Consider the following 27,481-nt stretch of genomic DNA (forward strand, 5'->3'; position numbering starts at 1 on the left):
TGACTGAAGTACGTTCTGTTTCCCATTTTCATTTTAGCTTCCACATATAAGAGAAAACATATGGCCCCTGGCTTTCTGAGTCTGGCTGATCTCACTTAGCATAATATTCTGTAGTCCCATCCATTTTTCTGCAAAAGACATAGTTCTCTTCTCCCTTATGGCGAGGTCAAATTCTATCATGTATATATACCACATTTTCTTTACCCATTCATCTGCCAACAGACCCCTAAGTTGGCTCCATAACTTGGCTGTTGTGTGACGTGGGCTGCTACAAACACGATTTGCTATCCTATTCTAACTTCAGTTCTTTTAGAAAGATACTGAGGTGTGATATAGCCAGGTCCTAAGGCCTACCATCACTTGAATAAGGTTAAATTTCAAACTGTAGACTACAGAATTTCTGGCTAAAAGTTTGAAACACTTTTTCTAAAGGTTTATGGAAGTCAACTAGTAACCAGTTTAGGTGATATAGGTGAGTTGGAGACCTTCACATTGAGGTAAACCCTTCAGTTATCCGCAAATGTGACCAGAAAATAGGTAGGCTCTAACAAATAGTACAGACATGCTAGTATTGAGGGCCACGGGGAAGAACAAAGAGACTGAGATGGATATGATCAGTAAGTTAGGACCGGGGAGCTCCCCAGAGCATCACATTGCATAGAAGAGATCCAGCACCCAGCGCCGTTCACTGACAGCTCCGCCCTGGCAGCCTTTCAAGCTGCTGGCTCCAGAGGACGCTGGCCCAAAGGCTGGGTCAGCCAGGAGAGGCGCAGACAGGTGCAGGGGCAGCCAAGCATGCGGAGGAAAAAGGAGGACTCCATCAGGAAGGAGGAACATCTTTGGAAGCATCTTCTGCCTAGAGTGAGGTGGTTAAAAAGACCCCAGACGCTCAGGCCATCTGAAACGGTAGCTTTTCTGATAGCAGAAATGACTTAAAGTTTGCAGATGAAGACTACCATATTGGAATCAAAGGCTGAGCATAAAAATAAGTACAGAGAAAAACTTAACACAGTCATCCTTCTGTGTCCAACAAGGGTTGGTTCCAGAATCCTCCATGGGTACCAACATCCACATGTTTAAGGCCTTTATATAATAACATGGTGTGCTATTTGAATATAACCTAGGCATGTCCCCTCTAGACTTTAATATACTTTAATATACTCTAGATTGTGATACCTAGAACAGTACACATGCTGTGAAAAGAATTGTTTTACTTTATTGTTTAGGGAATAAAAAAATAAAAAAGTCTGTGTGTTTAGTGTAGAGTGTGTGGGTGTTTGTGTGTGTGTGTATGACTAGAGATTGAACCCATGAACATTTTACTCATAGGTACATCCCCAGCCCTATTTTATCTTTTGAAACCAGTCTTACTAAGTTGCTGAGGCTGGTCTTCACCCTGCGATCCTCCCGTCTCAGCCTCCTCCGTACTAGGGTTACAGAAATGTGTGCCACTATGCCCAGGTGAGTGCAGTTGTTAAAAAATACTTTGGATCCTTGTATGCAGAAGCCATGGACAGGAATAAAGGCCAACAGTATTAGTATTTAGATACTTTAAATAGAAACACTTTAGCCACTTAATCATTTAAATGATTACAATTAATCATTAAAACAACTAATTAGAACAGCAGTATTCTTTTTTTGATTGTGGGTCTGGGGATAGAACCCAGGGGCATTCGACCTCCGAGCTACACCCCCTGCCCAATTTTTTCTTCTTTATTTTGAAACAGGGTCTCACTGAGTTGCAGAGGGCCTCACTAAGTAGCTGAGGCTGTCTGCGAACCGCGATCCTCCGGTCTCAGCCTCCCGAATGCTGGGATTACAAGCGTGCGCCCCCACGCCCGGCTAGCAGTATTCTTAAAGTCTATATTTTGCCAGTAGGAAATTAGGACTTGTAGGCGTTCAGAGACTTCACACAGTGGAAGAGAGAGCGCAGGAAACTCAGCCTGCAGCCTTTGGCTCCAGATGAGATGCTTTCCCCACCCTGCTTCTTCACTTGCAGCTTTGAGCCAGAATCTGACGTTTGTTTCAGCAGCCCGTTGGATGGCACCCCGAGAGGAACGGACCCCTATCTCTCAGTCTTCTCGACAGGCTCCACTGGGGTGGCACCGTTACTCCTGATTCAGTAGCCCGTGTCCCAGCTTGATACAGTTTGGAGGACCCAAAGCAGAGCAATATTCACCCAATCGCTAACCAAAAATAACAGTGGCGCTAATCTACCTCCCAGTTTTGCAAATACACATTTTCTTCTACATGTTAAGATGTATCAGTGACGTCTTGAGATTCAAAGCCTGCGTTTTTCTATGGAGAACAAGGAACGTTCAAGCTTCTTCCTATGCATAGCAGTGTATTCTACCTTGCAGGAGCTGAAAACAGGTAATAAATGATTTCTTTAGATATTTCAGATCCAGACCATTTGCTCGAAGAATCTAGAACAAGCCGAGCTGGTGGCCTTCACGCTTCTAATCCTAGTGCTTGAGAGGCCGAGACAGGAGGATGGCAGGTTCGCAACTAGCCTCAGCTACTTAGTGAGGCCATCTTCAACTCATTGAGGCCCTGTTTCAAAATAAAGAATAAAAATAGGGCTGGGGGTTAGCTTGGAGATAGAATGCCCATGGGTTCAACACACACACACACACACACACACACACACACACACACACACCTCTAGAACAAAGAGAAACAACTTACACCATCTCTCCTGTTGAATGTGTGAGCCCACAATTATTTTTAACCCCCTACTGCTAAATTTAATGATGAAAGGTCTTCTTAAAAAAAAAAAATACTATTAGAGCCGGGTGTGGTGACATACCATTGTAAGCCTAGTACTTGGGAGGCTGAGACTGGAGGATCACAGGTTTGCATCCAGCCTCAGCTACTTAGGGAGGCCCTCAGCAACTTTGTGAGGCCCTATTTCAAAATACAGAATAAAAACTAGGACAGGGGGTATAGCTTGGAGGTAGAATGCCCCTGAGTTCAACCCCCAGTACCAAAACAAAATAAAAAACAAAAACAACAAAAAAAAAAGATTAGTGTTAGTCAAGTATGGTGGGTGGCTCATGTTTACAGTCCCCATACTAGGGAGGCTGAGACAGGAGGATTGCAGATTCTTGGCTAGCCTCCATTACTTAGGGATACCCTGTTTCAAACATTTTTTAAAAAGAATAAAATAGGGCTGGAGTATAGCTGAGGGGTAGAAGGCCCCAGGTTCCATCCCCAGTGCCAAAAAAAAAAAAAAAAAAAAGAGAGAGAGAGAAAGAAAGAGAAAAAAATTAGTGTTTCATTTTCTTTTAGTCTGTGTCACAGCTTTGATTAACAATTACATCTTTTTATTTTTGGGGCAAATATTCTAAGTTTGTGAGTCGACATTCTGTAAGAAACCATGGGTAGGGTTGCACTTTGGAATATATTTATTTATTTATTATTTTGAAAGCGATAATATGTTTTGCAATGAATGGAGACTTTTCTTTACAGGGATAGTATTTCTAGTAGAATTTTGGGACTTCTCAGGGTAGTCTGTTCTGCAGCAGAATCTGACTTTTAGAGCTGGAAAAGGAACAAAGATGTTTTAGTCAGTTTCTGCTTTTGAATGACAAGGACTCTGTAGGTGAGGGCAGGAACGGGATCCCACCCTGATCACCCTGGTCAGCAAGGGCAGCGCTGGGGCCAGACCCCACCTCTCCCGCTGTCTGTCCAATGCTCTAGAATTATTTTCCTCTTGCCTATTTCCCCATAACCCACAGATAACCTTTTTTTTTTTTTTAATAGCTGGACATGGCCATTGTCACTGAAAGAAAAAAGCCCTACCCAGAGTCACCATCTCCTCCACTCTCTCTCCTTTTCTCCTCTCGCCCAGAAATTCAATCCTTCTAAAGAAATTGATGGTGGCAGCTCCATCTCTCTTGACCTGTCACCAGCTGTCTTGGTCCACATCTGGAGTAGGCTCAATGAACATTGTTCTCAGGCTGGGAAAGATAGGACTTGGGGTTTTGTCCTTGGCAGGCAGAGAACCTCTACTGTTTGAGGAGCTGCTACTGGGCTTCTGTCTGTTTTTCCTTCACCCCACTGAGCAGACCAAGCTTGTCTTGTGTGTTTCTCTCTCTCTCTCTCTCTCTCTCTCTCTCTCTCTCTCTCTCTCTCTCTTTCTCTCTCTCTCTCTCTCTCTCACTCACTGGTCATGGAGAAAGTAGCTTCTCTCAGACACCTTAATATATAATTAGGTGTGTGTTTACCCTTGGGAGACAGAAGGCTTTATGTCCCAAAGAAATACAAGGAGTTCAGGAGCAGCCACAAACAGATGTTGAAAACGTTTATTGCCGTAGCCCCAGGAATAAACATGGAGACAAGCCCCTCTGGAGCAGAGGGTGTGTACATCCAGAGAGGAATGTTATCGAGCAGAGGAGAAAGTGAAAGGAGGTCCCCCCCCCCCGCCCCCGATTTGCTTTAGCATTTGTTTATCTCCCCCAATAGGGAAATTTCACCATTTGACTTGGGCTGAAGTCTTTTGCCAAATGCTTAACAATCTGTAGGGTTTGATTTCTCTCTCAGAAAAACCAGTCTGAGAACAAGCCTCCGTGTAACTAAGATGTGTTTGTTTTTGTTTAAATCACTCAGAAGAGAAATCATCTCTTGTCCATTGTTAAAAGAGAGGTTTCAATCAAAGGAAAATTCTACATACTCTAAAATATACAAACAGCTCTTTGAAACCGATGCCAAATCAAACTCTAAAAGGGACGGTCTCGGTGCAGAAGTTTTGAGTTAATCCCGTGTGCAGGGCTTGAGTGGAAAAACTCTGAGACTGTGAGACCGACGAGTTTGTACACCACATTTGGATCCGGAAGTTACATAAGGAACATTGTCTCGTTATGGCACGGAGACGCTTGTGCGTGGTTTCAGGCTAAATCCCAGCAACAAAGAAAAAGAAATGCTTTTCAAAGTAAGTCGGTTTCCCAGTCAAATAGAAAGGAATAGTTGGGTTTCTGATGTCATTGGATCTAAACCTCCGATGTGAGAAAGCATACCAGCTATCGCTTTAAAGAGCGGTTGAAATAGCTCCCATTTTAAGAGAAATACTGTTATATTTCCTACCAAGATTCTTCTTGGATGAAGAGTAGTAGCTGCTGGTCCACAAAGCAAGTGTAGAGAGGAAAAAGGCGCACGCTAGGAAACCCATGCTTCCGGGTCCTGTCGCCCGCTCCCTGTGACCCTGTGACCGGCTTTCTTTTTATAGCTAAGTATGACTGTCCACCATGACCTATTTTTCCTACCTGAGACTTTTGTGAAGATAAAGCCCGTAAAACAGCGAAAACCTAAACATCAACAGATAGAGTGAAGACGTTACCTTATTTCATTATTATTTTCGAGTCAGTGTTGGTGTGAGGCCTGATCACTGGCTGGAACTGAATGGCGCTGGAGCAAGCTTTGGCTTGTAGGATGAGGGTCGGATGGACAGATGCCCCGCGAGCCGCCATCAGAGTGGGCTGGGGATCTGGAGCTAGCCGGAGCCCTTTGGGTCAGATACACACAGGTACGATAGGTCAGGAATGGCAATTGGTTGGAGATGTATGGGCGGACATCAGAAGGCGCTCACACTGGAATTAGGGACAAGGGTTCAGGTCACATCGTGCATTGCCACCATTTTTGTTTTTTATTTATTTATATATATATATATTTTATTGGTACATTATAGTCTCACATCATAAGGTAGATCATGTTAGCAATGGCAGTATTTGGCGCCCCCACTTCCCCATTTTCCTCCCTCCCAATACCGAGTGTCCAGGCCGACCACGTTATATTCACACGTATACACAGAGTCGCGGGTAGCATTTCCATTAATGAGCCTCAGCCTTCTTCCTCCCCTCCCCTTCCTCCCTGGCTCTACTGAGATTGCCACCATTTCTTAAAATACTTTTTTGAAGCTGGACATGATAGCGCACGCTTGTAATCTCAGCATTTGGGAGGCTGAGACCGTAGGATCATGGTTCGTGGCCAGCTTCTGCTACTTAGTGAGGCCCTTTGCAACTCAGTGAGACCCTGTTTCAAAATAAAGAATAAAAAATAGGGCTGGGGGTGTAGCTCAGAGGTAGAATGCCCCTTGGGTTCCATCCCATAAAACCTTTTTTGAGCCAGGTGTGGTGGCTTGTAATCCCAGTACTTGGGCGGCTGAGACAGGAGGATCACAGGTTCAAAACCAGCCTCAGCAACTTAGGCCCTCAGCAATCCCATTTACAAATGAGAAATAAAATGGGGCTGTGGGGTATAGCTTGGGGGTAGAATGCCTCTGGGTTCAATCCCTAGTACAATAAATAAATAAATAAACTTCTTGTCTATTGCCCCAAAAGGGGCTACAACAATCCCTAGTACAATAAATAAATAAATAAACTTTTTGTCTATTACCCCCAAAGGGGCTACAACAGGTTCCCATGTTTAAGGAATTTAAAGACCAGGTGACAAGGTGATTTTTCTCTTCTAGATGTCAGTAAGAGAAATACCAGCGAAGAAGAACTAAGTCCAGAGGACAGAGTTGCTGGGGCGGTGGAGGGGGGGAGGTGGAGGGAGGGGCTCCCAAGCAGAAGGGAGCGGTGTGAAGACTACTTGGAATTTCAAGAGCAAGGTAGGGTTGAGGAGAGAATACCGAGGGCCCGTAGAATATTAAAAACCGAGACAGTGAAGCTGGGATAATGCAGGGCCGTTATGGAGAGTGGACAAGGCCTCAGAGGGACTGGGTTGTACAGGTGACAAAGAAGGGAGGTAGGTTGGGACAAGACTGTGGCTCCTGCCGAGTCTGTCCAGAGATCCAGAGCGGCCGATTACCTACCCGAGTCAAACGGGACAACAAGAAGTCACAGGCCAGGTCGGCAGCAATGAACAGGGAAACCCCAGAAAACCAGAAGTTGAACCAGAAAGGATTCAGGAATCCAGATAAGCCACCGAGCAGAAGATACAACACAAACAAAAACTGACCTTGATTGGAAGGCAGCTTTTGTCACAACCAGGAAGCCTCATACTTTTCCTGCTGGGACAGGAACCAATCCCGGCGCGTGACCGGCCCAGGCCAACAGAGGCAGGTGCCTCTTGGGGACCAGGTCAGTAGATGCATGTGACTCTAGAGGAAGAGAGGGCAAAGATAAGCACAGGGCCCAGCCCGGCAGGACACGCTTTGCAGCCAGCGCCTGTGGCTCTGGGTTAACGAGGATTGCGTGAGGCCTGGGGCGGAGGGGTTGCTTGGACCTGGGTAACCTGGTTCAGGTTCTGAGTCTGGGGCATTTAGCAATTTGAGCTGCATGCCTTCGGGTCCAGGATGGCCTCAGCATGGTTAGACCTTAGCAGGACACCAGGCCTTTTGAGATCTATTCTGAGGAATTAACATGAGCCGGGCGTGATGGCGCACGCTTGGAATCCCAGCATTTGGGAGGCTGAGACAGGAGGACTGTGGTTCGTGGCCAGCCTCAGCTACTTAGTGAGACCCTCTGCAACTTAGTGAGACCCTGTTTAAAAATAAAGAATTAAAAAAAAAATAGGGCTAGGGGGTGTAACTCGGAGATAGAATTCTCCTGGGTTCCATCCCCAGGACTAGGGGAAAAACAAAAAAGTGCTCAAGCTCCAAGGCCGTCAGGCTTCACGTTGGTTCTGTCTGGGAATCAGCTGCCCCCTGGAGCCGATCCCCTTCCCAGCCTGTCTTCTGGGCCAGTGCTAGACTTGGTTAGAGGGTTAGCCTGAGACCAGGTTGGTCCTTTATTTATAGGGGCTATTTAATGACACAGAGCTTTCAAATGGACGTGCGCTCGAGTGGTAGGAATCAGCCTCTTTAGGGACGACCGGCTTTCCTGCCTTCGTCTCTTTTTCTCAGTCAGGCTCTTCCAGGGAAGTTTGGTTGGACCTGAAGCCGAGTACTTCAGGATTCCGCGTCCCGATTCATGGGATTTTTTTCCCAGCTGGGATCCTGTCTTTTTAGTGCTCATTCTGGAGAGCGTCGATCTCACTGGTGACGGAGATATTGGCTCTCTGCTGTGCACTGTGACCAAGAGTCAGGGAGCCTGGGGAAAGCAATAGAGACGTGGTTTGCTTGAGGTCACCCAGAGCATCAGTCTGTGGCAGGGGCAAAGCGGTGAGCCATTCCACAAGCATCTCCATCTCCATCCCCTGGCTGCTACCTCCCTCTCCTCTAGCCATGGCCAGGCTGCTAGAATTCATTTGAAGCCAGGCGTGGCGGCGCACGCTTGTCATCCCAGTACTTGGGAGGATGAGACAGGAGGCTCGCGCAGGTTCGAAGCCAGCCTCAGCTACTTAGTGAGGCTCTCAGCAACTTAGTGAGACCCTATTTCCAAATAAAATATAAAAACAGGTCTGGGGAGTGTACCCTGGAGGTAGTAGGCCCTTGGGTTCTATCTCCAGTACCACAAAAAGAAAAAGAAAAAAAAAGAATTCACTTGAAAATGACCTGAATTATCACTGGATCAGAGAGGGGCAGCGCCCACAGGCCTGGGGCCAGGGTCCTGGCCACCACCACCGACTTGCCTGTAACCTTGAGACAATTGTTATTTATTATTATTATTATTATTATTATTATTATTATTCTGGGGATGGAACCCAGGGGCATTCTACCTCCCAGCTATACCCCCAACCCTATTTTTTATTCTTTATTTTGAAACAGGGTCTCACTGAGTTGCAGAGGGCCTCACTAAGTAGCAGAGGCTGTCCGTGAACCACGATCCTCCTGTCTCAGCCTCCCCAATGCTGGGATTACATGCGTGCGCCACCACACCCAGCTTGAGACAATTATTTTAACTAATTTGGGTTTAAGTTTGTCTTCCAAAAAAGCGTGGTTGGCAGTAGTGTCCAGCCTCAGTCAAGCTCTGGTGCAGCTCCGAGGCATGGCAGCGAAATCCCAGTTGCCTGAAATCTCAGTCTTTGCTAACACCGTGGGATACGGTGAATATTAAATCACTCTGGGATGCATCTGGCTGGGAAAAGCAAAGGCTGATTTGTTCAGGAGCCAGGTCTGGTTTCCTACCCATCGCCAGGCAGCATGGAGTTAGAGCATTCCTCAACAGTGACTCTCAGCTTGCTACAAGCCCTACAGAAACACAGCTCAGATCTTTCCACTTGAGACACCCCAGAGGGCAGAGAAAGACCAGGGGCTCCTTCACCATGCCTGCCTGGCCCAGTCCATTGGCAGAGCATGATTCCCTAAGGAGAGTATTTTCAAAACTTTTGTGCTACCTAAAAGTTATGTGACATTTATAACCCTTCCGTCATTGTTTTGATAGAAAAATTAAGTTTCACTGTAATATCAGTTAAATGCCCCCTTTAAGAGCCCTCCTCTGTCCCCTTTTTGTATTTTAGGCCTTCCCATCAGCCTGGCTTTGGTGTCTAATCGATAATATCTCAACCAGTTCATAAATTTCTGTTTTGAATATCGTCCAAGTTACCCCACTAACGCAGGCCACAGGAAAATACCAAGCTGTCTTTTCTGAATTCACCGTTTTTTGTTTTTTTTTTTTTTGAAAGATTTACTTAGGAACAATTTATCATTTAGTTGCAATTTTTTAAAATGGTCTTAATTGACCACACATGTTATCAAATAAGAGTCGGTCTCGTCCTCTGCCGCCCTCCCCACCTCCCGCCGCCTCCGGCCCCGCCTGTGTGCACATGCGCACTACATTTTGCCAGGATATCAGAAAATTAATTATGCCCCTTTAGGCAGATAACATCACAGGAAAGTCTCCCCAGATCTAAGATAAGATTACTAATCCCAAGGCTGCTGTCCCGAGGAGGGAGACTATCACTTTTAGCCCCGTTGGCCTCCTCGTCCTTAATGGTGGCTTCATGTTTTGGTAGCCATAAGTTATTAGTGGTTTTTAATTTTTCTGTAACTGAAATAAGGTCTGAAAGGGTGGATTTGTCCCTTTCTTCCTCCTCCTTTTTTTTTTTTTTTTCCTGGCTAATCGGAGGAACGCAACCACATCTGAAGCAACTTGGCTCATTATGAATTTCATGGAAGCTGATTCTCTGAAAGTGTTTCCATATGTGGGTTCCCAATATATCCCATCCTCTGTAAATGGAAGCACAGACGTGTGCAGGGGCTGGAAATGGCTTCAGGATGTGACAGGGCAGTCATATGACCACCACGCACCGTGGGTGGCCCCTTCTGAAAGACCTGGTGTCCGGGGTGCTGGCCTCCTTCCTGAGGCAGATCGGGTTTCAAACACTATCCACCCTTCCTAGGGTTTAAAAAGTTCCTAATCAAGACCTAGCCAGACCTCTGTCTCCTTCCCTCCTTTTCTCTGCCCTCCACCTTTGGCTCCTTTCTCTTTCTCTCTTTTTCCTTCTCATTTTCATTCTCTTTCTTTTTTCCCTTCTTTTTCTCTTTCTCTTTTTCTTTTTCTCTTTTTCTTTCCTTTTTTCTTTCTTTTTTGCTTTTCTCTCTTTTCCTTCTTTCCTCTCTCTCCCTCTCTCTCCCTCCCTCCCTGAAATGCTCGCCTGTAAGCTCACACATCTACCACCAACCTCCTTCCCCTTCACAAAAAGGAAATACAGCCTCCCAGCAATATCCTTACATGGGGTGGGTCTAAGGCCTGGCCTGCGTTTCTGGAAACTGCCGGGTCCTCCTCCTCTCTGCTTTTTCCTGTGCTCAGCCTATTTTCTTAGTCTCAGAATCGCGCCACTCTTTCTGAACTTGTGAGCAGGGCGCGGAAAAGTACCATTCCTCACAACACAGTCAACAAATATTTATCCTGGAGAGTTGAGGGCACTTTTTCTTTTTGTTTTTGGGTTGTTTCTCTCTCTCTCTTTTTTTTTTTTTTGCAAAACTATGGAGTTTGCTAGTCATTTCATGATTTGAAAACTGAATTTCAAATCCTCTTATTGCTGATTTCTTCTTTGTTAGCGTGATCCATTACATTTCCCCCACATATGGTATATTTTTGTCATTATTATCTAATGGGGTTAAAAGTGAACCCAGTTTAAGTGATAAATATTTTATTATTTTTAGTATGAGGGATAAATTCAGGGAACTTACAAAACTCCTTACAATCTCAGGGTGGAAAAATGTAAAGGAATACTTTGTACATAGTCTAAACTTAATTTTAAAATAATGTTATAGGATTTCTGCTTCTTGCTTGTTTCCTGCTTGAAACTATCCTAGCAGTTCATCTGTTTAGCAAATTTTCAAAGCATTTGTCCGTGTGTGTGTTATGTGTGTGTGTGTGTGTGTGTTACTGGGGATTGAACCCAGGAGAACTCTACCTCCAAGCTACACCCCTAGCCTTATTTTATTTATTTTTATTTTTAAGCGAGGTCTCGCCAAGTTTCGGAGGGTCCCACTGAGTTGCTGAGGCTGGCTGCGAACCTGAGCTCCTCCTCTTAGGAGCCTCAGCCTCCCGGAGTCCTGGGGTGGCAGAACCACACCCAACTATATTTGTCTTTTCTCAGAACCTAAAAGATTCATGATTCTTACCCTTAATTTGCTTTTTTTTTTTAAGTTGGAAAATGAAAATATCACAAAACACTATACAGCAATGGAGTGGGAAATTTATATGCATCGCTGTCCAGGTTGCACATGGGTAAAAGAAGATGCTAATAAAGGTGTGGTCAGCACTTGGGAAGGCCTTGGGAGGCAGCGGGCTCTGCTGCGGGCACTTTTAACCTGGGTCTGGCTGAGAGGAGAGGGGCCCACGGCACCGAGGAGAGCCTGAGGGTCCACACTGAGGGGCCCAGGGACATGTTGGTGCAGAGTGGGGTGGGGACTAGGCCAGGGTTCTATACCCGAGCTCCACCCGCAGCCTACAGCTGTGATGCAGCTGCATGACTCTGACAGGCTCTGTACACTGGTCTAGAAATCCAGACAGGTGCTCTTACCTCTGTTACTTGAGTCATTCCAAATAAACACTGTGACCTTCAGGGCAATACTTAGCCCTTGTGTGCTAACCTCTGGATAGTCCAGGTGTTTCTGGCCTAGCTCTTCCCCTTCCTCTCCCTCCTCCCCGGGCTCCCCAGCGTGGACCTACGCACAGATACTGGCTCGGATGCAGGACAGGTGCCAGCGACGAAGTGGGGCTAACCTAACCCATAGCAGATGAAAGCCCCCCATGAACTCACAGCAAGTGCTGTTCGTGGGGTCCTGTCTGTGGTGCGAGGTCACCTTATACAATGACGGCTAAGAATCCATTTGAGCACGCTTTAGGGAGAATTTTAGGAGGCTTTATAGGTTTGCGTTGTATTTGAATTACATTTTAGGTTTGATGTCTGCCTTGCTTAAGGCTTTTAATATCTGTTTGTTAATGTGTCAGCAATGTGCCAGCTACCACAGAGTTACTATCAATCCTTATATTATTCATTTTATTTTGCATCCATACATCTACATGGTTTTTGTTTTCATTTTATAATGCACTAGGTTCTGAGAGAGAGAGAGAGAGAGAGAGAGAGAGAGAGAGAAAGAGAGAGAGAAAGAACACAAGTTGACCACCTGAAGCCGAACTATAGTTGGAGTGAGAAATCTAAGAAACAGCTTGAAACAGCTAATCCAAAAGATTGGTTTGAGGTGGGAGGCTGAGACAGGAGGATTGCGATTTGCAGCCAGACTCAGCTACTCAGTGAGGCCCTTTGCAACTCAGTGAGACCCTGTTTCAAAAATAAAGAATAAAATATAGGGCTGGGGGTGTATAGCTCAGAGATAGAATGCCCCTGGGTTTCCATCCCCAGCACAACAAATTAAATTAAATTAAAAAAGAGTGATTTGGGAACAAATGCTATTGGAAGTAGCGTTGGAAAGGGACAGCCCAAGTGTCGCGAAGCGTCAGGTTATGGGGTGGGGGAAGCAGCTCTGCACAGATCAGCTCGTGCATTCTTTGTTTCAATAGGAAGGAATGCCATGAGGGGGTCGCTAAAAAGCTCTTGGGCTTCATTTGAGGTTTGCTGAAGCAATAAATCGTATCACGTAAAAGGCCCCGATGAAGCTTTGAAGTTAACACCTCCTTGCCCGGACATGCGGTGGCCTTAAGTTATGCACAGTTATGTCTTAGAAGATGGTCAAGTCAAGAACCTAGAAATGTCCAGTATCACTGCTAGTAAGCCTTGAGTCTAAAACTCGGAGTGTTAGACCCTGACAGCTCCCTCTTAGTTGGGAGTCAGCCCCCGGGGCTGCAGCCTCAGAAGCAGCGCATGACGGATGGCCAGTGGGCGCTATGGGCCACGAGAATTAAGGAGCTTGGCATCCTTTTTTCTTCCCTCACTTCTTGGTTTCTTGTTCTCAAGACCCTAGAAACCTGAGTGAATTGGACGGGTATTTCCATTTTCCTTTTGGGAAGGGGCATGATGTTTTTCCCGTGTATTTACGTATGTATATGAATAAGTATGCATGGGTACGTTTGTCTGGGTGTGTGTGACCCTGGTGAGTGAACCCAGGCTCCCCCTACCACTCAGGTACATACATCTCCAGCCCTTTGTATGTTTCATTTTGAGAAAGGGTCTTGCTAAGTTGCCCCACACTGGCCTGGAACTCCTGATCTTCCTTCCCGAGTAGCTGGGATGACAGGCAACCACCACTGCACCCAGCAAGATGTTTTGACTTTTGAACACTGATTTTATTTTTATTGGGGCTTGGTGGGCATTTTATTCATACATTTTTCCCTGTGTACATTAGGCTGTGAAAAATTGCTGCTGCTGCTGCTGCCTCTGCTTGCTTTAATGAGCAAGGTTCTTGGGCTCCCCTCATGACAGCAACATTTGTTCGCAAGCTGTCTGGCTGTGGTGAGAGGTGCAGACAGCAGCTTGGGAATGAAACGCATCTGTAGGAAGCCGGCAGACCCTAAGGGGGCCAAACCCTCAGCCTTGGTCTCAGTCACAGAGTCACCGTCTGCCCCAGCAACTGAACTGATGGCTTGCTACTTACAGATTAGATCAAGAAGGTCAAGAAGGGTTGTTAATAGTGTCTCCCAAATAGTAACTCTGATATTGGGGCAACATTGGACACCGGAATAGTCTCCCTAAGTAGTTTTAATATAGGCACATATATGCTGTTTTTTTAAGGTGCCAGGGATTAAACTGAGGGGCATTCTACCTCCAAGCTATACCCCCGGCCCTATTTTTAAATTTTAATTTGGAAACAGGGTCTTGCTCAGCTGTGGAGAGCTTTAGTAAGTAGCTGAGACTGGTTTTGAATCTGTGATCCTCCTGTCTCAGCCTCCCAAGTACTGGGATTCCAGGTGTGCACCACCACACCCAGGGTAAACAGATTTCGAATTTAGCAGAGTGCGATTCTTCAAATATACACATAAGGTAGCAGATCTCGACACTGGCTAGATCAAGTGTTTCTTAGGCTACTCGTCCTTTGTGAGAACTCAGAGAGGTCTGGCTGGCTGTGCCTGTAACTCTTTGGATTTCAATTTCCCTCTTTGTCAAAATGTGTATTGCATTAGAATTATCTAAGCAGCAAACGAAGAGTCTAGACTTTCTATCAGAGTATCACAACCAGCAGAAGGGGGTGCATGGGTAATTTAGGAGGTCTGGGGACAGAGCAGGAAGCTCATGGGGGCAGTTTTGTTGAAGTCATTTTTTGGGTATCTACACAGTCTCCTCCATATTATCTTTAGATCCACTCCTCTGTACGATGCACCCCTTTCCCCATGTTGAGTAAATCCAGCCCTTCAGGAAGATGCGCCCCATTTATCTTGGGGTTTCAGTCTCTTCCGTCAGCCCCCAGGCATCCTGGAGTGTGGGTGCCTCTTGTTTTGAGTCTCTCAGAGCCAGATGATGAGTGTGCATTGAAGCATCCTCAACTTTGGGGCAGTTGTTATTGGTCAGACAGCTTAATAGGTTTTATACATGGGAGGGATATGGATAACAGCAACAGAAGAACAGATTTGTGAGTCATTCCTTGTGATATTCAAAAGGCCCAGAGCCCGGTGCGGTGGCACACATCTGTAATCTATTTGGGAGGCTGTGACAGGGGGACCTCAGGTTCGAGGCCAGCTTCCACAATTTAGTGAGACGCTGTTTCAAATTAAGAAGTAAAATAGCTCTGGATGGGGGTGTGGCTCAGGGGTAGAAGGCCCGTGGGTTCAATCCCCAGTACCGCTGACACATACACACACAGAGGCCCCAGAACTTGACTGTACTTTATTTATTCATTAGATTTTTGTCAGAAGTTTTAAACTGGCTCTGGGGATTTTTGAAGGTACTAAGCCTATCACTGGGATAAGTGCTGAGTTCAGAGTTGGTATTTATGAAATAAATACCACTACTTCTTTAACTGTAGACTTTCATCTTGGGAACTCTTACTCTTTTAGTAAGTTAAATTTACTTTTTCTTTACTTTAGTTGATTTACTATCCGTTTTGTTTTTTTGTTTTTTTTTTTTGGTGGTACTGAGGCTGGGCTCTTTCTACTTCTGAGTTATACCCTAGCACTCTTTAACTTGAAACAGGGCCTCACTGAGTTCCTGGAGTCCTCCCAAGAGCTGGGATTGCAGGTGTGCACCACCACGCCCATTCAGTTCTGTTTAAGTTCATGGCGGTCGCGTGGCTAATGACCCCAAGTCTGAATAGTTAGGACACCCTGTCAGGGTTACCCAAGAAGAAGATCTAAAAGAAACCATGAATTCTTGTTAAAAGCGAAGGTGAAAAGTTCAGATGTAAACCTACTTGGGAGAAAATGTAGTTATACTGTTTGCTTTTGCACCAATGATCACTAAGACGTTGACGATTAGGAAAAGGTTTCTCTTCTTGCTTTTTAAGCGTAGGAGTTCCCCCTCCCGTTGTGTTATGATGTAAGGGAAATCATATTCTCCCGTAGCAAAGTTGACTATTTCTTCATCCAGAACACACTGCGGTGTGTTTCAGAAATATTTCTTGGCAACCCAAAATGACTAAGCAAACTCCAGAGAATCCGATCGCTTGTTAATTATCAAAGGTACTCTATAATCCCATCAAAGGCCTCCTTAGTTCACTTTGTCAGGAGAGAGTGAGTCCTCAAGATGCTATAGTCTCAACTGACTAGACATGATTGGTCAAAGGACTGTCAACCCGGCGGAAATTGGACACATTGTTTGCTATAAACCAGAACCAGAACTCATTAATCGCAAAGTGGATGTCAGTCCGTGTTAGCTAGCATCTATAAACCGAGAAGGTACAGGGATCCCGGCCCGTGATGGGTAATAAAAAATATCAGGGGAATGTATCGGGCAAAATAGACAAGGTTAGCAGGGTGGTGAATTCAAAACCACATTGGCGTTTACTGGCAGGGCCCCACATAAAGCCCTTTAATGAGGTTTCTGCTTCCAAATAAGTAAAACCACATGGAATTTTAATTATTACTGCAGTATATTTTAAGTCCAAATACATACGAGAAGCTATTTTTTTTTTTTTAACGTTAACTTGCCTATCTTGTGAACCCTGAGTTTCCGCGGAAGGGGAAAACATTGACGTCTGAAGTGTGACTTCTTTCCATTTTAAATTGCTCACAGAACTCTGTTTTTCCTCATGGGCTCCAAGAATGGAGCTTAATGCATGTGAAAGCGCCTGGAAGGGTTGCTCGGCCAACTCAAGTTCACCTCCGTGCTGTGCAACTTGGCTGCGGAGGACATCTGTGGGCTCCACCCTGCGCCTGTGTTAAGACAGCGCATAAACATGGGCAGGGCGGGGAGGGGGGCGTTCAGTCTCATCTGCCCATCTCTGATTCTGTCACAGCTACTGCCTCTGCATCTTAAACCTTGAGCTTGTCAGCACTGCATGTGGGAAGGGGTTAGGGAGAGGCAGGCCGAGGATGGAGGGGTTTGGACAGGGCAGAGAGTAACTGCCTGGCTGCCCTAGTCATTTTGGAAGGATTCTGATACCAGGAGCTCCTCACTTGCTTTCTACAAGTCAGATGGGCCTGTGGGTTCTGGAAAGGCACCGAAAAAGAATGGGGATCCACTGTCCCTCCCCGCCCCGCACCCCTGAGGCTGTCACATCTCCTTCTGTCTCAGAAGTCATGGACCGAAGTGGACCTTAGTGCGGGAAGGGAACTTAGAGCTACTCCCCTCCTTTTGCAGATGATGACCCTGCCACCTCTGACTTCTACCTCTGGCCTTCCACTCTCAGTAAGAAGAGCCAGGCAGGTGAGACTTTCAACACCCCCGGGGTGGGGCCGGGCCGGGCCGGGCTGAGCTGTCTGATGGGGATGGATGTTTGGATTTGTGAGAAAAAGTACGGTTATCTGTGTGTTGTTGTTTCCTACATTTTATTGTGAATGTACATTGTGGTACTCAATCGTAGTGCTTTCTAAAGATGATAAGCAGTTTTAGCAAATGCTTATACACGTGTGCCTCTTAACAAAGAAAGAATGACCCTCAATCAGCACCTTTAAAGAAAAGTATTAGGATTATTCTTTTAAGTGTCCAAGAATAAAGACTGGAGACAAAAGGCACTGAAGGGGTAACCTGTCCGCTAAGGCCTTGGACCCTTGCTAAGTAATTTCTCTGACAGTTAAAAGATACAGGAAGGAGAGGAGATTCAGATCCTTCAGAAGGGATCAAAGCCTCGACAAGAAGGCGGGTATTATGGAAGGGCTTGTCACAATCCTGTCAATAACCCTATCTTTTAGAGATTTTTGAACTCTTAAGTTTTTAGGCATTTCAAAAAACTACGGTGGGAGGCATGCTGGTAGCTTGGGAAGTTAAAGGATTGCACACTTCAGGGGTGGGGGCCGGATTTACCGCTAAGTTCCTGCTTGGACTTGACCTGAAGGTAGTTCTGTCTGATGAGTCGCAGGGGGCCTGGCTGGGCGTGGGGAGGTGGTTCCTGGCACTGAGCCTCCACAGAAGCTGCTGTGGGCACTGGCCCTCAACGAGGCCTGCGTCCCCCATCGAATTTGGCCTCCCCGTTCTCTCTTCTTACCATCCCCTTTAAAATCTACTAACAGCCGGGTATGGTGGTGCACACTTGTAATCCCAATACTGGGGAGGCTGAGATGAAAGGATTGAAGGTTTGTGGTAGCCTCAGCAAGTTAGTGAGGCCCTGTTTCAAAATAAAAATAACAAACTAGGGCTGGGGTTATGGCTCAGAGGTAGAATGTCCCTGAGTCCAATCCCTAGAACCAAAACAAATAAATAAGTATATATAGATATAAGAAAAACGACTCAGTTTGTTGCCCTAGGGAGAAGAAGAGGGCCAGACTCTCCCTGTGCACCCCTGAAAAGTAAGATAGTTTCAGATGATATTGAAATCTGGGTTGACATGAAGGTCGTAACAAGATTTTTAAATTCTTTTAAGCCTTTCACGGAAGCCATAGGAAGATGCTAAGGTGTCTGGTTCATGTCCCTTCTAATAATAAAACTGATCATTCTGCGATTTCCTTGCACTGGGTTGAGAAAAAAATAAACTTGTCTCACATAGTAAAAGCTTCATTTTTAATGTTTGAAGTACAACAAGAAAACATAAAGGGAGGGGGAAAAAATCAATGAGATTCGGCTTTGGAGTCCGGTGAGTGAACCTGTGCCGTCAAGAGTGTTGGGTTGGCTTACACATATGACCTGGCACGCATTTGGGTTTTTAAGCCCATTGGGATTCTCTGGGGACGAGGAACCCCGGGATTGATGCCACCCCGTTAAGACTGTCAAGTGGGGGGGGGGGATCAGAAAACCCTGTGAGGTGCCCGGTGCATGTGTGACTTGCTGCATTTTTTTGGGGAGGGGGTAAAGCTAAAAAGTTTTCTTTCTTTTATTCTGGTAAAAAAAAAAAATTCTCTCATTATCTTAATTGATATTTACAGATTCTTTCCCCCTCCCCGTCTTCTGTTGTAATTTTTAGGTGCTTCAGAACTGGGCCCTTTTTCAGACCCCAGGCAGTTTCCCAGCATTTCATCCCTCACTGAGAGCCGCTTCTCCAACCCTCGAATGCACTACCCAGCCACCTTTACTTACTCCCCGCCCGTCACGTCAGGCGTGTCCCTCGGCATGTCCGCCACCACCCACTACCACACCTACCTGCCACCACCCTACCCCGGCTCTTCCCAAAGCCAGAGCGGACACTTCCAGACCAGCAGCACGCCATACCTCTACTATGGCACCTCGTCAGGATCCTATCAGTTCCCCATGGTGCCGGGCGGAGACCGCTCTCCCTCCAGAATGCTACCGCCCTGCAGCACCTCCAATGGCGGCACGCTCTTAAACCCCAATTTGCCTAACCAGAATGATGGTGTTGACGCTGACGGAAGCCACAGCAGTTCCCCAACTGTTTTGAATTCTAGTGGCAGAATGGATGAATCGGTTTGGCGGCCATACTGAGATCCCTCAGCGGTGGCGCAGGGGCGTCTGGGGGCCAGCTCCCGCGGGCGTCAATCCACACCCATAGAAAGAGAGTGCAAATACGTGTTTATCGATCCGCTACCCACACAGTGCCGTTTCCTAGAAGACTCTTGTTGTTTTCAATAAGTCATGAGCTTGTGCAACCTTGAAGAGGCCCAAGACAGACAATCATAATGGGGTTTCAGAGTGTTTACTATTTAAGACTTTTTTTTTTTTACAAAGGAATGAACAAGGGAAAAGGTGTTTTTATGGTTGTTTGGTCTGTTATCATAAGTAGCCTGTTCCTATGTCAGCGTTTTGAAACCACACACTTCGCCCTGGCAGCCTGCTTGGACCAGTGCGCTCTGCAGACAGCTGGCCGAGCCAGCCTCAGAGCGTGCAAAGGGACAGAGGCCCACGGACAGTGCTTTAAGGTGCCGTCCATCCTGAATAAACGGTTCCAAGCTTGGCTTTCAGATTTGCTGCAGGCACTCCTTTGAACTGCTCCAGTTCAGTTTTTTTTTTTTTTAATTTTAAAAAATTTTTTAGTATTCTTCCTCTAAGAAAAGTGACTTCAAAAATACGGATCAGGATAGATTATTTTATTTTACTTTTTCACACTCTCCCCTCTCCCATCTAGCCACAGAGAGCTCCTGTCCCCTAGAGCCCCTCCCCCCTTCTGCAAAACTGAAAATGGCAATATTTTATTATAGCCATCATGGTATAGATAGTGTTTGCGTTTGGCTGTTTGTTATTTGTTTTCTTTTTTTTTTAAATTATGAGTATGTGTAAAATCTGAGGTAACTTGCTAACATGAATGGTCATATAACTTTAAAGATATATTTATAATTATTTAATGACATTTGGACCTTTGAAACATTTCTTAGTGTATTGATATGTTGACTTCGGTCTCTAAAAGTGCTCTTTATTAAATAACAAATTTCTTCAGTGGGCTAGAGCCATATCTGAAATATTGCTAAGCAATGTCAGTTTCATCCAGGCACAATGTGATTTTTTAAAAATACTTCCATCTCCAAATATCTTAGATGTAGCTTGGTTTTTTTTTTTTTTTTTTTGTAATGTATGAAGGAAATGTTATGTTTAATTCTTCCAGATCTTTCTTTGATTGTCTCTAACATAGCTTTGCCTTTTAAAGCAATAATTAGGGATTAAAAAAAAAAAACTACTCTTAGCTATGTATTACGTATGTTGCCCTTTATCAGCATGAAATGCTGGTGTGATGTGGTTTTCTAATTTCTTTGGGGTAATTATGACTCTTGTCATATTAAAAAGACAAGCACAAGTGAGTCACTGAACTGCAGAAAAAATGTTCTGTGGTTTCCTAGTTGAGCAGAACTCTAAAGCGCCAGCTTCATAATGAAGATATAAAGGATCAACCCTGATCACCCAGAGTACTAGAAAGCAAAATGGCACCCTGGATGCTTAGCCCACCAGCCTCCACAGACCAACAGTAAAGACCCACTGGCAGCTTTCTACAGAACCCGCCTTTAAAGGAACAGAATAAAATCACTGTTCTAGGGGAGCTGATGAGCAGAAATAGTAACCAAGTACCAGCAGGTAGGGGAGGCCTAGCGCCTGGGGGCCTACACGCGGCCCTTGGCATCTGTCTCAAGGGCAGGCGAGGGCACATGGCTTGGCGTCTCCTACCCTTGAGGGGTTGGAGCTGGAGCCTTCCTGTAGGCTTTGACCACTCCCGGCACCGGATCCTTAGTTCACGCCAGGATCGCTGAGTGACTCCACCAGGCAAATCCCTAGCCGTTCTACCCCGCAGCTCTGGCATCTACCTTTGAACCCTGTGTCCTCCTCCTAGCAGAACTCTGCAGAGATTTGCCTCTGGCCCCCAGGCACCCCCGTGTCTCTTTCCTCTCCAGCCCGACGTCATAGGCTGCCGACCAACACAGGCCAGCGTGGGCTTCCAGGGGGTCTTCCTTAGAATTCACGGGTCCACCCTGACTCCTTCCTGTGCAAATCGAGGGAACCAGACCCAACCCTTTGCCTTCTAAAGGTGGTATACCAAGTATGCTTAGATACATAAGCCACCCTTCTGTTACTTAAGATGGAAGTAGCCGTCGGTACTATTTATTGTTTGTGTGTGGTAGCTCGAAGCACACACCACCGTCCATTTATTTGTTAAGTATAAAATATGTGTTTGTTTCAGCAGTGCTTAAAAAAGCCAGTGTCTGGTTACACATTTCAGTTTTCGTGAATTGACGTAAAAATGTCACCACCAGTGCCAGCTGCGCCCTATTTAATGAGAAAGGTACTATATTTGTACATTATTTTTTAATGTTAAAAGGGCTTTTTTAAGTTTACAGTACACATATTGACTATAGGGATGCCTTAGTGTTGAAATGTTTCTATCGTAGCTGCAGGCAGCAACCCAGAAACACTTTAAAAGTTGTGTGTTTTTTCCCCTCCTTGGGAAAAATTCAAGCATTTATCCTCGTTCTCACTCCAACCACCCCGATAGGGTAATTCACATTTTTTTTTTTTAAGAATAAATTCTCTTTTCTTGGCCGAGGGGTTAAAATTTATATCCTCTATTTCCCCCCTCCCTCCCCCTCTTTCCTGAACCTTAAATTTGCACTGCGTCCTGTGTCTGATTTGTGATCTCAAGACCACAGCAAAGTCTTAGCATCTACTCCTATGGAACCATGCGCCCAATTAGTGCCAGCTACTTCCGTGGGACTGAAATACCACGGTTCTTTTATGTAGCACAAATGTCCCTGGGATTTACCGTGTGATCAACACAGTCACATTTTTTTGTGTGTTTTTTCCGATCTGTTTCAGCTGTCTCACAAATTTTAACATATGTTAAGAGTTCCAGAACAGGTATCACAGCTTTGAATTTAGACCCCTGGTATGATCGGCGGGCTAGCTATTGTTTACCCTGGCTCGGCCTCCACCCCAACCACCGGGGCCCCTGGACATGGAACAAATAGGTCTACAGCATTAGAGACTATCCATTGTAAATCCAGAAGGGAAGCGGTGTGCGTGATGGTTTAAAGGGCGCCTTCCCCACCCAGAATCCAAACTAAAAGTGGAAGCACAGCATTATTAGCCAAAGTACTCACTATACCTAGGTTATTTTGAAAGGACGTTAAAATAAAAGGTGACTTTCCCAGAGCTTGAATTTGTTGTTCTGAAAAGATAATGCATTTAAAAATACTTTCGTTGTGAGAATTTTCTAGTTGTCTGTTTACTTTATGTTTACAAATAATTGTTTGCTTTTCAATGCAGTACTTTGAAATATATCAGCCAAGACCATAACTTACAGTAATTTCTTAGGTAATTTCTGAATAAAATTCCATTTTTTTTTCCTTGGATATGCTTTACCATTCTTAGATTTCTGTGGAACAAAAATACTTGTAGCATTTTGTGTAAATACAAGCTTTTGTTTTTATTTCTTTCCAATTGCTATTGCCCAAGATTTGCTTTCCATGCACATACTGTACAAAATCTGCTTTCTGCCACAGGTCATGATTGTGGATGTGTTTACTCTTAACTTCAAAGGGACTATTTGTATTGTATGTTGTAACTGTAAATTGAATTTATTTGGCATTTTTCTCATGATTGTAATATTAATTTGAAGTTTGAATTTAATTTTCAATAAAATGGCTTTTTTTTTTGGTTTGGTTTTGTTATGTGTGTATACTGGGTCTTTTCTCATTTGCGGCTTCTTCTCTCGGCCGATGCCTACCCCTCCCTCCCTCCACCTGAGCACTTACTGGCCAGGCATAGGACTTACCGGGGCTTCGTAAGCGCAAAGGTCCTCTATTACTGGTCAGAGAGAAACCAGTCTCGGTAAGCACTGTGTTCCTGTTTTGTCCTGCTCCCAGAGAGGGGTGGGGGGATAATCTAGGAGTGAATGCAGGTCCTTATCAGCCTGTGTCTGCAGGAAGGGGTGCTAACCCTTTCTATGGGGGTAAATCCCCTCATTCCAGCCCTGGGGCCAGCCAGGGCGGAGAGCTTCCAGAGCCTAGCAAGGGAACGCCTGGCTTCATCTGGAGCGTGCTAGTCTCAGAAACTTTCTCTTAGGGAGCAAATCTACAGTTCAGAGGGTTTTTATTTCTTGGCCATTGTTTATGTTTGGTAAGTCCCTCCCCTGCGCTAAGGTTGAGGGCCCGGGACAGCCCTGTACTTTCTGTGTATACACTTCCGCTGACCACAGGGACCCAGGAACCTGCGGGACAGAGAAGATCGGGCCCTGGCCAAGCTGGCCCACGTCACACCGAGAGCTAGAAGCTTCCTTTAAGAGGAGCTTTCGTTTTTGACCCTTAGCTACTGCTTTCTGAGAAGTGTTGAGAAGGAGCTGATCGCTAAGGGTAGGAGCCATCCTAAAAGCGCTGGGTGTGCTTAGGCCAGCCCATCTGTTTGCAACTCTTTGAGGATGTATATTTACCCATTGCTAAAATTAAACATCATGTCACCTTAAAAAGGAGGGAGTTGGCACAGTGGCCTTCTCTCTCAGGTTCTGTTCAGAAGCACCGGTTAGGGCTGATCACGCCGAGTGTCCGTTTCTTGGCTTAGGGAAAGGCGCTGAGCACCGTAGACATTTCAGACCAGATAAATCTTAGTGCTGTGTGCTGTGGGTGCTGCCCCGGGTGTTGTGAGACGTTAAGCACCACCCCTGACCTTGATTCTAGAAGTCATGGCACCTCCCAGTCAGCCCTGGTGGCCCTACTCGCCATCAGTCAAGAACCACTGGGCTAGAGGCTCTGTCTAAATTACCAAGTCAAGCAGGGCGTGGTGGCGCACGCTTGTAATCTCAGCATTCAGGAGGCTGAGACAGGAGGATCACGGTTCGTGGCCATCCTCAGCTACTTAGTGAGGCCCTTCACAACTCAGTGAGGCCCTGTTTCAAAATAAAGAATAAAAATAGGGCTGGGGGTGTAGCTCGGAGGTAGAATGTCCCTGGCTTGCACCCCCAGTATCCCCCCCAAATATAAGTAAATAAAGAATAAAAAAAAAATAGGGCTGGGGGCGTAGCTCAGAGGTAGAATGCCCCTGGGTTCCGCCCCCAGTTCTGCAAAATAAATAAATATAGGCCTGGGGGTGTAGCTCGCAGGTGGAATGCCCTTGGGTTCCACCCCCAGTATTGCAAAATAAATAAATAAATAAATAAATAATAAAAAAAATAGGTCTGGGGGTATAGCTTGAAGGTAGAATGCCCCTGGGTTCTACTCTCAGTACCTAAAAAAAAAGGTCAGGTCAAGCTTTATTGGCAGAGCTGGTGTGAAAATATGTTGGTCATTAAAACAAGGTCCCAGGCAGGAGGCTGAGGGGCTTCCTGGTGATAGAGTCACCTGAGCTTTTCCCATCCCTTCAGGACCTGGCGGACCCAAGGCTGGGACGCACTGTGAGAGCCCGGTTTCTCATCTGCTTTTCTCCTATCTGCATCAGAGGCTGAGCGGCACAGCTGTGGGGCTATTTAGGCCTGGCCTGGTTGGCCATATTTATCATGGCTACTCTGTTTCTCTCTGAAAGGACAGGCAGAAGAAAAAAAAGCAGTTCCTTCGGTGTTTTTGACCCCTTGGGTTCCAAATATTTAATTATGGGACATTTCTGTGAGAGTGGGTGTTTCCTGTTAACTCAATCCCAGCCGAGACTGGCCCCATAAACACCCCAGCTCTCTGTTAGAGAGTTTATTTGGCTGGGAAATGGGTATTACCATGTAAACAGGAAGCCCCCTGAAGTTATTATCTACAGATGTGGTTGAAGAGCCGCATGTTTATATTTATGGGATTTCAAAAGAGCCTGAAAGGCAGGCAAGGGCTTCAGGGAAGTCCTCATTCAGTCGGTGAGGAGAGGGCTCACCACCGTCCTAAGCCGGCTCTTCATCCCCTCTGGAAACGGGTAGTTAGCAGCAATGATAGTCGAGAGCCACTACAAACGAGGGGCCGGCGGCCCGAGGTGTGTAGCCTCCACTGCCTGAGTCATCTGGCTAGCCAATAAGTAGTCCAACCAAGTGGCCTCTGTGTCCCAACCATTTGAAAAATCATTTTATAGACCAGTCCTAGGAATCAGTAGTTTAGGGGCATCTCCAAAGGTAGGGCCTGGACACAGGGGTGCACGCCTGTAATCCCAGTTACTCTAGAGGCTGAGGCAGGAGGACCACACCTTCTAGGTCACTCACTGAGACCCTGTCTCCAAATAAGAAGGGCCAGGGATGTAACTCAGTGGTAGAACACGTAGTGTCTAGCGTGCGTGAGGCCCTTGGGTTCAATCCTCAGTGCCAGGGGTGGGAAGGAGACAAAGGACTTGGAGCACTGTCGCAGGCTACATTTTCCTGGGGAGGTGGAGGGCAGTTCAGTGGAGTGCTACAGGTATAGGGAGTGTGGCCAGGTCACCTGTGAAACGGCAGGGACAGGGTTGTCCAGGTGCTTGCTGATGCCTTGAATTGCAGGTGGCAAGATGTTCCTGCTAGGCCCCTGCGACTACACGTCCCAGAGTACCCCAAATCGTTCCCATCCATCCTTCTTCCCACCGCCCCCCTCCTCGTTGACTCTCTCCTTGGCCTTGGAGAAGGTGCGTACGAAAGGCCAACTAGGGGCTAAGGCCTGGAGAACTGACGCTCGAGACTTGAATGATGTCAGAGAAACCTTTCTAAGTGACGTCCCAGAAGAACCTATTCAAACTGGAGGCCTTATAAATAAAATAAAATCTTACAAAGGAAACAAAAAGTTAGCAAAGAGAGCCTTCCATTGTAGAAACAAAGAATAATCTACCATTGTGTGTGTGTGTGTGTGTGTGTGTGTGTGTGTAGGGGGCAGAGAGAGAGGGGGTATCCAAATGTGCATTCACACCTGAAGGGAGGAGGAACAGAAAGGGGTAGGACCTTTTCTTTGAGGGAAAGATGAGTCCCCACCCCTGTCAACGTGCTCCTCGGCATGGCATTGATCTCTTTCAGGTTTGTGTTACTCCCTCAATTTCTGCCTTCACCCCACAGTGGCCACAAGCAGTGATTCTCCTTCAGAGAGTGTGTGCGAGAGGTCAGGGGACAGTGGGTGCTCCCTGGGATGCCCGTTAGGGAGCACGGTGAAGCCGACATCTAAGAAGAGGTTATTATTCCTTTGGGCAAAGTTTCATTCAAAAGCTTCTTGGAGCCGGGCGTGCACGCCTGCAATCCCAGTACTTGGGAGGCTGAAAGCGGAGGATTGTGGATTCAAGGTCAGCCTCAGCAACTCAGCAAGACCCCTAACCACTTATTGAGACCCCTGTTTCAAAGTAAAAAATTAAAGAAGGCTGGGGGCACGACTCAGAGGTAGAATGCCCTTGGGCTCAATCCCCGGACACACACACACACAAGCACGCATGGACGCATGCGTGAGTTTCTGAGGACACAATCCAGCCCTGCTGTTCAGAAATGTCCAGCAAGTCACAAAGCACAGAGATCACATTTCTGAAAATTCACCTAACTTTTACTCAGAATTACCTTATGTTCATATAGTCACAGTGATGTTGGGCTGCTTAGTGGTTTTTGTTTTTTTTGAACAACTCATATCCCAGCACTGCAGATGTTGCTCACATCTTAACTGCTCTGTGTTCTTCCTGGGCTGTGGTATTTCATGGCCAAGAGAGAAAGGGAAGAATTCCCCTCACCTGGCATTCTCATTTCTAAATCAAGAAAAAAATCTCGAAAAAAATCTAAAAAAAATCTAGAAAATCAAAATTCTTATGCCCAGGTACTTCAAGGAGTAAGCCGCTCTTCTCGGAACAGAACTTGAAATTCTGATCAGAGCACAGGAGTGCTACCAGGTCTCAGGTGGCTTTGTGCCCGCAGGTCATCTCTGGGAACACCGACCGAGTCACAGTCATGGAGTCATGGAGTTATGGAGTTATGGAGTCATGGAGTTAGCCCGCACGTGACGGGGACGGAGAGAGGCTTAGTGGGGGGTTAGAGATGCAGAAAGTCATGACAGAACTACGGGTGTGTTTGAGAGGCCGGGGCGGGAGACCAAGAGCCCCCAAAGCACAAGTAGGTGATAGATTGATGTCACTGGGCAGATGTATTATTTTAAGATGGTGAAAGCTAGGCAGGGGTGGTGGTGCGTACCTATAACCCCAATACTTGGGAGGCCGAGACAGGAGGGTTGCAGGTTTGAGACTAGCTGCAGCAACTTAAGGAGACCCTGTTTCAACACAAAACAAAACAAAAAACAAAAAAAATTAAAAATTAAAAGGGTTAGGGGTGTAACTAGGA

At 46.0% G+C, this 27,481-nt stretch overlaps 1 protein-coding gene across 1 annotated transcript in view; it reads left to right on the forward strand.

The window, feature by feature from the left end:
* The window catches only part of RUNX2 (RUNX family transcription factor 2), a gene marked incomplete at both ends in the record, with an annotated part of 220,112 nt that extends 200,855 nt beyond the window's left edge, over positions 1–19,257 (forward strand). Inside the window, 2 exons of the mRNA XM_080700355.1 lie at positions 17,026–17,091; positions 18,782–19,257. Coding sequence (XP_080556481.1) covers positions 17,026–17,091; positions 18,782–19,257 — 542 coding nt within the window. The remainder of the gene's footprint in view (positions 1–17,025; positions 17,092–18,781) is intronic.
* Positions 19,258–27,481: the final 8,224 nt, after the last annotated feature.

The sequence above is a fragment of the Muscardinus avellanarius genome (genome assembly GCF_963383645.1).
Source record: "Muscardinus avellanarius genome assembly, chromosome: 8".
Lineage (NCBI taxonomy): Eukaryota > Metazoa > Chordata > Mammalia > Rodentia > Gliridae > Muscardinus > Muscardinus avellanarius.